The 12,902-nt window shown below is 41.9% G+C and overlaps 1 protein-coding gene across 3 annotated transcripts in view; it reads right to left on the bottom strand.

The window, feature by feature from the left end:
• The window catches only part of MYO5A (myosin VA), a 121,297-nt gene that overhangs the window by 73,070 nt on the left and 35,325 nt on the right, over nucleotides 1–12,902 (bottom strand). For all 3 annotated transcript variants that reach the window (XM_053365977.1, XM_053365975.1, XM_053365978.1), the window contains exon 4: nucleotides 10,004–10,148. In XM_053365977.1, the coding sequence (XP_053221952.1) occupies nucleotides 10,004–10,148 (145 nt within the window). The remainder of the gene's footprint in view (nucleotides 1–10,003; nucleotides 10,149–12,902) is intronic.

Genomic DNA, 12,902 nt, shown 5'->3' with positions numbered 1-12,902 from the left:
AGTCAGTGGAAGCCAATGAAATAAGTGTAACTGAAAGACAGTTGCGTGTTTATGCTCCACTGACTTCCTTGGGAATTGGAGCAATTTTAAATGTAAGAAGTAGCTAGAAGAAGAAGTACCAATCAGCAATAAAGAGAGTATCAGCTCAACCTTCCACATCCACTTTGATATCCCCCTTGAACACAGAGACATCAGAATTAAAACTGGCATGCATATTTAAGGCAGACTGGTGTGCAATTGAAGGACAAACCTTGACCCTAAGCATGACCCTACGCCTGTTTTCAAGGGGGCCAGAAAAGCTGCCACACACCGTGGTGCAATGTGTCTGGTCCCACTTTTACTGTATGCGGATGAGGAGGCCTTATTATCTCTGACGAGGATAGGTCAGAAACATCTTTTACTCTCCCTAGTTTCCTATTGTGAAGCCAATAAACTTTCAACAAATTATGAGAAGACAAAAATTCTGGTCTTCTCTAATCCCCGGAAATTAGAGAAATGGAAAATAAGAGGGCAAGAAATCCAGCAAGTAAAGATGCAAAGAAATCTCGGAATTTTATTCCAGAGCAACTCAGGTTGGTCAAACCACTGCACATGTGCTGTAAAATAGGCAAAGTGTACCTCCTCAGCAGTAACTCACTTTTATTTTCAGAAAGGTAACCAATTTATACCAGCTGCTATTCAGATTTTCACGCTAAAGTGTCGTCCCAGCTACTTTTTGGGATCCCAATATGGATGCACGCATATAATAGTGACTGAGATAAGATACACTCAAGTTTCTTGAGACGTATCCTGGGGCTCCCAAGTTCAATCAAGTATGAGACGATGTGTACAGAACTAGGTATACACAAGATGGAATATTGGGTGTGGGCTAGCACTATAAAAACTGGTTGTGTTGCCTTTATCGTTGCCAACCTTCCGAGTCTGCTCTCTGACTTGCTTAAGGACTCTTATAAATCCAGATGGTTCCAATTCTTACATAGCAAAATCAGATCTATTGGTATTGACTTGGAACCCTTGTATAATTCAACTGAGCAATATATTTATTGCAATATTCAAAGCAAATTAAGGGACACTGGAAAACAAAACATCGAGTCAGCTGTAAATAAATTTTGCTCCCCCAAGTTCTATGGTTTAAATACAACAGATAACAGGGTCACTAATATCTCAAAATTAATAATTCCAGTCCAACGCAGGACCTTTATGTTAGCCCGACTGAACGTTTTCCCCTTTGTCAAGGGCAGATATTTAAACATCCCCAGAAATGACAGACATTGCGAATGTTCTTTGAATGTGCTGGACACTGTAGAACCTATCATTTTCTACTGTCTATTGTACAACCAGCTACACAGACGTGTGCTATCCCATTTTTTGGGTCGTCTGACATCATGGCACAATGAAAATATCAGATTTTATCTGTCTGACATTAATCCCGAAGTAACTGTAAGGATGGCTGAGTTTTTGTCAATAGTATCTCTTAAAGTGGTGAATGGCACTATTGAGCGGGAAGAAATCCCAACGAAAATCCTCATCATTATATATTTTACATGGCTGTTTATTTGTATATATTTTAATTTTTTATATACGGATGTTTTATGATGGCCTATACTTGCAATGCCTAATAAAGGTTTGGCAAAGTAAGATGCAACACATCCCTTGAAGAGCAAGACATCAGAAAGGAAATTGGCATGCCCATTCAGGACTTTCTGCATGCCAAAGACAAATCTAGCTGGACCCTAGTACCTGTTTCTATGGAGCCTGGGAAAGCTGAATGACACAACAATGTGATGTTGACTTGGTGACGGAGAGAGCTCAGCGAAATATGGCACGTATTTTTACAAGTTAGTTTTCCATGAGGTGTGAACGGCTCCTTCTCTCCTGCAAGTCTTCCACAAGCAGGGGGAAGAGAAAATGCACAATATATGTTGGAATGCAGGCTTAAGAGATTGGGGTTTCAGAATGAAGGTTTGTAAAGACATCCACTTCATGTTCAAGCCTGAGATCAGCTCTCGCAGAAGGTCTGAAACCAGCTCCAACTTTTCCCATATTAATGCATTGCATGCAATCTCAAGTTAAACATGCCAGGGCAGATTTGTTGAAAAATAATAATAATGCAGAAGTAGGGGCAACTAATTATAATAGGCTCTGGGGAAACACACAATTGCTCCATGTTTAAAAGGGGAAGAGTGAAAAGGGAAGGAGAACATACACAAGACAAGGATTATACCCAATACAAAACCTTATTAGAATACACAATGCTTACAATCAGTTTTTAATAGGCTGGGGCACAGGGAAGTCTAGTATTCCAAGATGGCTCTTCCCTTAGGTTAAATGCAATACAACTTTCCTAAAAAGTCATTTTGATAAGGATTTATATATTACTAATGGAAACATTTGATAGGCACTCTGTAGTCCCTTCAAAGCACATTAGCACTCTTTACTAACATCAGTATAGGCCCCCACCCCACCTCTACACACACACACACACTTTCTCTCACTAGGGCTATGCAGAATACACTATTAAATTCCCTGTATGCAGCCTATTATAACACCCTCTGGCAAGTACCTGGCACAGACAGCCTCTATATAAGCAGAATCAGCTGGTGCTGTCTATTCTGCAGTGAATCTCTATGCTAGACAGGAGTTCATTGTGCATTTTCGTAGATTGAACTTGAACTTGCCCCCCAGTCCAGGCTTAGAAGGCTTCATGCCACCAGACTCAGTGTCATTTTTATTCAGAAAGCTAGTTTTCGTGATATGAGACACGATTCTACAATCTAGGGCAATTTAATTATATTTATATTTAGGATATAATGTCACACAGATTCTAATAATCACTTATCAGAGCAAAGACTATACAGTGGTACCTTAGTTTACTAACTTAATCCATTCCAGAAATCCGTTCTTAAACCAAAGCATTCTTAAACCAAGGTGTGCTTTCCCATAGCAGTGGGGAACTCAATTTACAAATGGAACACACTCAACAGGAAGCAAAACATGTTCTTATTTCAAGGCAAAGTTCACAAACCAAAACACCTACTTGCGGGTTTGCAGAGTTTTTAATCCTAGTTGTTCATAAACTAAGCTGTTCTTAAACCAAGGTACCACTGTAATTGTAAGTGATTATTTTTGGAATTGAATCATGAGTAAAAACTGCACAGAAGTCACCTCTCAGTATCTAAGGTTATAGAATACCTGTAGTCTTAGTCATAGATAGTTTGCCAAGCTTGGTGGCATGAATTCTGAGCCCAGCAGCAATCTAGACAGAGTCAAAGGTTGCATAGGCACCAAATAAGGAGCTGGACCAGTTTCTGCTAGAGATCAGGAGACTTCACTGGTGTCTTCTCCTGAGCTTTAGGGACCCAATGGCTTACACAGTACCTGCCCTTAGGTACAGCAGCACAGGAGTGATCCTATGGTGCAGAGAAGGAGAGCCTTCAGATCAGAGGGCTGCCCTTTTAAGAAGCTAAGTTCTCCAAAAGGGGGTGGAGCCTTGGTGGGCAGAGATCCAGTTTGCTTTCAACCTCTGTCCAGCAAAGGTAGCCAGGAGTTACAGAACCACGGATAGCTATGAATGAGCTACTGATAGAAAGGGTGTTCAGCATAATAGGAAGCATGCAGCGATAGTCCAGCATCAAAACCTGTGGGAACTGGAGGCAAGACTAGACAAGACATCAATCATGCAACTAGCAACTGGATGGACGGCAATCTTATTTTATTGCAGGCAAGGAAATGGATACATGTTAAAGGCATAAAAAACTGGTAGATATGCAAAATCTAGCGACAGGTTTTTCCAAAGGCAACTGCACTGCTCTTTCAAGAAGTCTGTACTGCTGTTCAAGCCCTTTCAAGTCACAATTGTCTTGAGACATCCAGTATTTCCAAATCCTTCCTTGTCGCTTTTAAAATCAGGAAGAAGAGAAAGGCTATGAACTGAAGACAAATGATGTGGTAACACTGATGAAACCAAGCAGTTTGGAGGCTGGTCAGTGCCTGAGTGTGAAACCCTAGTGTGGTGCAATGGTGATAGTGTCAGACTAGGCTCAGGGACACCTAGGTTCAAATCTCCACTCAATTACAAAGCTCAGGAGAGCCTACTGGATCACACCAATGGCCCACCTAGTTCAGCTTCCTGTTCTCACAGTGGGCTCAAGAAAAAGAGTGCTACCCCCGTTTGCCATTTCCAGCAACTAATTCAAAAGCATTACTGCCTTTGACCATGGAGGCAGAGCATAAGCACGCCTAGGACCCACTAGGACCCATTGATAGCCTTAAAGGTAAAGGGACCCCTGACCATTAGGTCCAGTCGTGGCCAACTCTGGGGTTGCGGCGCTCATCTCGCTTTACTGGCTGAGGGAGCCGGCGTACAGCTTCCGGGTCATGTGGCCAGCATGACTAAGCCGCTTCTGACGAACCAGAGCAGCGCACGGAAATGCCGTTTACCTTCCCGCTGGAGCGGTATCTATTTATCTACTTGCACTTTGACGTGCTTTCGAACTGCTAGGTTGGCAGGAGGAAGACCAAGCAACGGGAGCTCACCCCGTCACGGGGATTTGAACCGGCGACCTTCTGATCGGCAAGTCCTAGGCTCTGTGGTTTAACCCACAGCGCCACCCGCATCCCTATTGATAGCCTTATCCTCCATGAATTGTCTAATCCTCTTTTAAATATTAATATTAATCTGTAGCACACCCTGGGACCTTAGGGTGAAAGGCAGGTAATAAACTGCAATATAATAATAATAATAATAACAGCAACAGCAACAACAATAATAATAATATGGAGGAGGAGGTCATCACTGCCTTGTTGGTGGGCATCACTGTCTCCTGTGGGATCGAGTTCCATAGTTTATGCTTTGTTTAACTATGATGACCCTTGGGCCAGTCACCATCTCTTAGCCTAAGCTACCTCAGAAAGTTACCGCAAGAATGAAACAGGGGAGAGTTTAAGCGTGTCTTCATTTTTAGCTCCTTGGAAAGAAGTGGGTTAAAAAATGTAATGAACAAGCAAATTATATGCCTACTATCTTGAAGGAAGACAGGATGTACTATTTTCTAATCTGTTATTTGCACTTATCATTCCACTCCTGTCATCTTGCTTTTCTTCTGGTGTTTTTAATGAACATTCTGCAAACAAAAAAAGTCTGAACTTGCAATTTATTATCTTGCTTTGTCTTCCAGTCTACTGCCTCTAGAACATAATTCTTATAAAGTACTTTTGGGATCTTGTCAATTACCTTCTTCATAAAATTGACCATTAAGATCCTTAATTGTTCCTAAGCCACATCTTTGCACATCGTTATACAGCAAGAAGAAAGCTTTGCCTTTTGCACTGGCCTGTGCAATAAATTGTGGTCCAAATAGGATAATTAAGTTGTACTCTTCCTTTCAGAGATGTGGGGAGGATGCATTAGCTATCAGGTGTCATAAGATTGATAGATGCAAAAGCACTCAGTAAGCATTATGATTAGCCAGGTTAATTTTGAGATATTGGGTTATTACTGCTTCTAACATGGAGGCAGAGCGTTGCCATCACGGCTAGGAACCACTGATAGACATGTCTTCAATGAATTTGTCTAATCCTCTTTTAAATATTAATATTAATGTTGTGTTTTAAAGGTTACAACCACCATTTCAATTAATTCAAAAAGTATTTGCAAGGCAAACTGGCCAGAGCTGATCAGCAGTTTCCTAGAACACACACCACCAATAAAGTTCACTTACACAAAACTGCCATGTACAGCTTGTCTAGGAAAGGAGATGCAAAATTGATTTCTCTACAGAACAATGAATTATGTATGTCACCTATGCTCCACATCATTGGTAGCAATAAAGAAAGTATTTTGTAGGATCTTACGCTAATGGTATTATGTATAATGGTATTATACATGAGCTTGAATTAAGTATGTCCATAGTAGAACTCCTAGAAGCAGCTATGAATAAGTTTCTGAATTTCCATGCATTTGGTATAATGTGATATTATTGTTTTTAATGGCCAGAAGTAGTATGAATGACAGGCTTGCACCACAAGTCATACTGTATTTTAAATAACCTAAAGAATTGTGATACAGTGGTACCTCGGGTTACAGACGCTTCAGGTTACAGACTCTGCTAACCCAGAAATAGTACCTCGGGATAAGAACTTTGCTTCAGGATGAGAACAGAAATCGCACAGCGGCGGCACTGCAGCAGCGGGAGGCCCCATTAGCTACAGTGGTGCTTCAGGTTAAGAACAGTTTCAGGTTAAGAATGGACCTCCGGAACGAATTAAGTACGTAACCAAAGGTACCACTGTAATAGCACAAAAAGTAATTTGGTTAATCTTTTTAGAAAGTGCTTAATAGTATTAACAAAAAAATAAATTTAAAGCACCTCCAATGTAGAAGTGATGTATAAAAACGAATGCCCTAACTAAGGTACAATCTGGTACTTGCATGTATTTTTTCCTTTTTATCTATTGGATGGTGTATATAAAAGAATTTTAAAAGAATTTTCTGTGCAGTTTTTGTAAAAGCCATTGATATTTATTTTGTAATAATAAGCTAAAAAGATAATAAAGCTCACAGTTAAACACCACTGATTAAGACACGACAGCTCACACAACTCACCGTATAGAAAGCATGGAACTCTACAAACTTGGGACTAACTTTCCTCTGCGTATTTTAACATTACCTAGTGGGAACCAGAAAAAAGCTGACTCTGATGAGGCTGATCAGAGTGCCTTGTTTCAGTGTGGTTTTAATCACAGAATTTGAAGATATCTAGTCTCTTCCCCTGTCAATACCATTAGGAAATTTCTCCTAGCATTTATCCAAAATCTGCTTCCCTTAAAGTCTGCTCCATCTTCTGTGTGACCACTGTTCAGATAGAGTCAACGATCATGCCTGCCCTTAATCTTATCTTCTGCACAACTGCACAACTGTGCAATACTTTATAGTGGAGAATGCAAAAAATATTGTAGCTGGGCTGGTGCTGGTGATATATGGCCTCAATTAGAGAACTTATTCACCCAGTCTAAGTTTTTTTTAAAAGCCTTTCCTTTGGTGACATTTCCATTTAAAGAATGAATGATGTTTTAAAGGACAAAAAAATTCTGAACCCGTCCCGCTCCAAAAAAACAAAACACCCAGCAGCAGCTAGCACCCCTCATCCAAAAGGGGTAGTTCACCCATCTGACACACCCAGCTTCATCCACTCAACATTTCCCCGGGTGATTTTTTTTCTTCAAGATGCAACAATTTAGAAAGCAGTTCTCTTACACAACCCACTGAAATGAAGGGGGAGCCATGCAAGACCACATTTGTCCCCAGCGTTTCAATGGAGACTGCACAGGAGAAATTCCCACTGGATTGGGGCTTTAGAATAATTTAAGGGTGCATCAAACTTGGACCACTAACCCTAAACACAGCACATGCTACTTAGCCCAAGTGGGGTTTACTTCATTAGTAACGGGTTTATAAAAACATGTCCTAATTTTAAGCCCACTCCTCCGGAAAAACTGCTGACCGCAAAGACCGATAACATCTGGAGCAACGAGCCAGAGCTGCTTCTGAATCAAACCTGTCAAGGATTTAGTGGCGCCCCTTCCAACACGAAGGACTGAAGCTCCTTAGGGCTATTAATCAATCATGGCTTAAATGCACCAGATGCTTGATAAAAGCTCTAAGCCAGCCTCCCACAGCCTGGTGCCCTCCACATGTTGCGGACTGCAACTGACTTCAGCCCCAGCAAGCATGGACAATGGTCAGAGATGATGAGCGTTGCTGTAGTACACTGGACAGTGCCACACTGGGGAAAGGCTGTGCTAAGAGAGATTTTATGGAACCGTATGCATTTTCATTTGGCAGTGTATCATTTCTCCCTCTCCCACATTCTACTCACAGACACAGCTGAAAGGTGCAGAATGAACAACCGATAATGTACAAACACTTTCTACAAAGCTAAGCACACATGCAAATGGAAATAATCAGTATCTGCAAAATCATGACAGATTGCATTCCGGACAAAAAAAAATGAGCCAGCAAGATGAAAGTTACTCCCTGAGGATTATTTTGTTGAGGTCACTGTTGCAACAGTCTGCTAATTCTCAGTGAACAGCTTCCAGCGGGGGCACCTCATATGAACTTCAGGCTCCAATGCTAACCACATTTGACCCCAGTCTGTGTGGAAAGCAACTCACTATGAGGGGTCTGCATAGCGTCTCTGCTACAAAATCAGACAGAAAGCAAACTCGGAAGTCCTAGCCCAGTGCAAATTGTATAGATGGTTGTGAATTCATTTAATTTTCTCTTTATTCTGAAGCTTAGGCACAATTCCCAGCTAAAAGTGGCTTTCCATGTCCAGCTGCTATAACTATTTGCCCTCAGTAGAAGGAATGTGTGAAAATTGTCAAATTCAACAATAGTTATCAAATTCTAGGATATCGACTGAAAAATAATAGATGACAAAGATTGCACATTACAGGATAGGCCTTTGATATGGCAGGGTTAATTGCTGCTCCAACACGGATTAATTCAAGAAAAACCCTATTTCATATTTTCCTTCCTAATGGCAGAATAGCTATTCAAACCTAAGCCTCCCTGCTCCTACTCCAACACTCAGCCATGCTGGCTCCTGGTGTTGCACCATAAAAAGGTCAAAGATAAAGGTAAAGAAGAAGAAGAAGAGTTTCGATTTGATATCCCGCTTTATCACTACCCAAAGGAGTCTCAAAGCGGCTAACATTCTCCTTTCCCTTCCTCCCCCACAACAAACACTCTGTGAGGTGAGTGAGGCTGAGAGACTTCAGAGAAGTGTGACTAGCCCAAGGTCACCCAGCAGATGCATGTGGAGGAGCAGGGACGCGAACCCAGTTCACCAGATTACGAGTCTACCGCTCTTAACCACTGCACCACACTGGCTCTGGACCCCTGGACAGTGCCTGTAAGATAACTTTTCAGATTAGTCCTACTTCTCCGTGTGGTTTCCTACCCTTCCGCAAGTCAAACCATGACTAAGCATGAACAGGTGAATGTAAAGATACTCAAAGGAAAAATCTTGACTTCTCCCCTGGTCCTGGCTGCACTCCCCAAGGCTGAACCATGGTATGGCTCAACAATACATTCAAACCCATGGTTATGGTTTGTCTCCTCCAGACAAACGATGAGCAGTAAGTCAAGAACAAGCCTTGGCTATAATTTATGGTTTGTCTGGAGTGAGACAAGCCATGAGCCTCAGTTTGGATATAACACTAAGCCAAATTATGGTTTCGCTTTGAATAGCAGGGTCAGGGGAGGAGCAAAGCAGCCATGATTTTTCCTCAGAGAACCTGCATGGTTTCACGCTCATGCTTAGCCATGGTTTGGCAGAGTGTTGTGTGAGATCTGGACCTCTGATTCTTGACATTGTCTGCAATAGCAGCATGCCAGGTGTCCTGTAAAGCACATAGAAATGACCTTCCTCTGATGTCCTGCTCATCTAATGATCAAGATACTCTGTAGTTTCTACTCAACTCCCATGGCTGATATCTAGTCAGCCCTACATTTTTATTATGACCCTGGTGATCTACCTAAAATTTAAATATACATTATGTGAAGCAGCAATTGCTTTTGTTAGTCCCAAGCCCATCAATAACATTAAATGATCCAAAGTTCTAGTGCTTCAAGAGTAAATGAGTAACATTAAATGATCCAAAGTTCTAGTGCTTCAAGAGTAAATGAGTTACTCTTGAAGTTCTAGTGCTTCAAGAGTAAATGAGTTACTCTGTTAATTCTCTGTACACTATTCAACTACTGCATATTTTTGAAAGTTGTTTATTTGCTATACATTTATTAAGGTATCTAACCAAATTTTGGGCAACCTGTCAGACATTTCAAGTGGAACTATTAACAGAGTTAACCTGTGATATTTATTACAACATACAGGTAAGGAAAATCCTTTCAGAACCTTTCCACACAAAAAACACATATCACAGATGGAGAACATTATGCTATTGTGACAGGAACAAATAAAGCCTCTTTCATACAAACCTGGCCATTTGTTTATATGCTTCCTCAGCCACAGCAAAGATGTGGGGATCCATATCCCCCATGTTCTGGCCACTGTACGCATTGATGATATCTTCGCCATAGATAGGCAGTTGTTCATAAGGATTTATGGCTACTAAAACTATACCTGCAAAATAAAATTGGGGGGGAAATTATGAGATATGTTGGCAAATATTAAATAGAAAAGAAAGTGTGTGGGGGGGGTTTCTATTTTAGAGAAAGAGTTGTTCTGCATGAAATTGTCCAAAACTTGTTTTTCCCCCTTTTGTATTTGTTTCATGAAAACAGATGTCATGAGGAATATAAAGCTAAACAGGTATATAGGTGACCATTTATCACTCTGAAAACCATATAAAGGGTGACTAATTTCCATGCAGAGTGTCAGCTGAAAGCATTTTCCTGGCTTCTGAGTCTTCATGACTTACTGTAGGTCACAGCCCAGTTTAAAAAGATTTCAAGTAGGTGATTGGCAGGGAAAGAGCTGTATTACCTCCTTCTGTTTCCTGCCTACTCCAGCACCTTTGACTTATCCACAGACTGGGAGAGATGAAGATTCTCAGCAGGAAGGGAATCTGATTTCCAGTTCAACAGTATCTCAAGCAGCAGGGCTGGGAAAGACGTTTGCCTGAGACCTTGGCAAGCCAGGGCCAATCGCTACAGTAGGCAATAGTGGACTAGAGGGGCCAACAGTATGGCACAGGGTAAGACAGGCTCATGTAATTACACTGGTACCTCGGGTTAAGTACTTAATTCGTTCTGGAGGTCTGTACTTAACCTGAAACTGTTCTTAACCTGAAGCACCACTTTAGCTAATGGGGCCTCCTGCTGCTGCCACGCCGCTGTAGTACGATTTCTGTTCTCATCCTGAAGCAAAGTTCTTAACCTGAAGCACTATTTCTGGGTTAGCGGAGTCTGTAACCTGAAGCGTATGTAACCTGAAGAGTATGTAACCCGAGGTACCACTGTATAGTCCAAATGACGGAGATATACCACGATCTGTGCAAGAGGTGCTGTAAGACATTTTGGACATCAGAGTGTTTATCTCAGATAGATTATTATTAGATAACCAACCTGTTTGTCAGCCTTCAAAGGGGCTATCGGAACTATATGCAGGCAGCCTTTCCAAGAGCCCTAGGCGCATTCTACACTCATAGGTCAAAAGTAGCCGTGTTTAGCCATGCTCTGCCTGCCTGATTCTAAGAACTCTTCTACAGACAGGCACACAAGGCAGCAGACCACCTTGCTTCCGCAGCTGTTTTTCTCTCCACTTACCAGCTAATTTCCCCTGGGAGTTGGAAGGCTACGCAGAGAGATACAGAGACAGAAACAAAGAGGGAGATAAGTGGCGGGTGACGCCTGCTTCCCCCTAGGCTTACAATCCCCATTAACTTTCTCTGTCTGCCTCCCTTCAAAACTCTCACCAGCCAGAGTTTGGCTACATGTGACTAAATGTAATGAGTGTAGCAAACCACAGGCTCTAAGCTATGGGTAGACAAACTAAGGCCCGGGGGCCAGATCCGGCCCAATTGCCTTCTAAATCCGGCCCACAAACAGTCCGGAAATCAGCGTGTTTTTACATTAGTAGAATGTGCCCTTTTATTTAAACTGCATCTCTGGGTTATTTGTGGGGCATAGGAATTCATTCATTATTTTTTTCAAAATATAGTCTGGCCCCCCACAAGGTCTTAGGGACAGTGGACCGGCTCCCTGCTGAAAAGGTTTGCTGACCCCTGCTCTGCTTTAGAGATCCAGCTACCTTTTTCAAATGCTGCTTATTCACTTAACTGACTGCAATGCCTTATAACCTTTCCGCTGTTTTCTTTCTTCCTACATTGTTTCTTCAAATAGCTGCCTCCACATGATCTTTCAGGTGGTCCAAGGAACAACTTGAGAATGAGGTGGATCTATTGTACCCTTTCAGCCACCAAAATTAGGTGTGGGGAGAAGCTTTCCAACAGCAGATAGTTAGTAGAGAGACCAACTAAGGCTCTTCCCTATAACCAGCCCCATACCCCACTTTGCAGATGCGACTTAAAGTCACCCATAGTTGGAAACTCATTGTATGCAGTTATTACCAAGAAAATTGGCAAATTTATTTTGGCATTATTTTCTACAGGAGTAACTATGAACACCACCTACAGATAATTGGTTCCCTGCCATTACGCTCACACCATATCTAGATGAGCATTTCAAGACATATTGTCCTTCCAGGCTTGTGAGGCCTGCCATTTGTTCATCATTGCATCTGCAGGGAAACAGTGCAGTGGGTACAAGCAAATTTTTATATATACTTATATGCCACTTACATGCCATTAAAGGCTAAATTATAATCAATTATATATAATGCTAAATACCGTATTTTTTGCCCTATAGGACACACCAGCACATAGGACGCACCTAGATTTGGGGGGGGGAATAAAGGGGGGAATTATTTTTTTTCCCCCAGGCGCGGGGCTGGGGAAGCCCGAGCTCAGCCCCCAGAGCGAAGCTTGCCGAGCTGGGGGGATAGCTTCCTGAAGCCTGGAGAGTGCACCGACCCCTCTCGCTCTCCAAGCTTCAGCGAAAGCCTGCATTCGCCCCATAGGACGCACACACATTTCCCCTTCATTTTTGGAGGGGGGGAAGTGCGTTCTATAGGGCGAAAAATACGGTAATATATAATAAAATTTAGTGTTTAATGACAGTCAGTCATATTAGCTTCTAAAGTAACAAATGCTCTGTGCCATGCATCTGTGGAGCTTTGCAGAGTTTCACAGGATACGCCTCCTTGTTATAGACTGCAATTACATACCGTTCAACAGTCCTGATTCTGCCAGAACAGCCACAGAATAATAATCAATCATAATAATGTTATTATTTATACCCCGCCCATCTGGCTGGG

The sequence above is a fragment of the Podarcis raffonei genome, chromosome 14 (genome assembly GCF_027172205.1).
Source record: "Podarcis raffonei isolate rPodRaf1 chromosome 14, rPodRaf1.pri, whole genome shotgun sequence".
NCBI classification, from domain to species: Eukaryota; Metazoa; Chordata; class Lepidosauria; order Squamata; family Lacertidae; genus Podarcis; species Podarcis raffonei.
The sequence above is the reverse complement of the archived record's forward strand: the minus strand, read 5'-3'. Positions and strand labels throughout refer to the sequence as shown.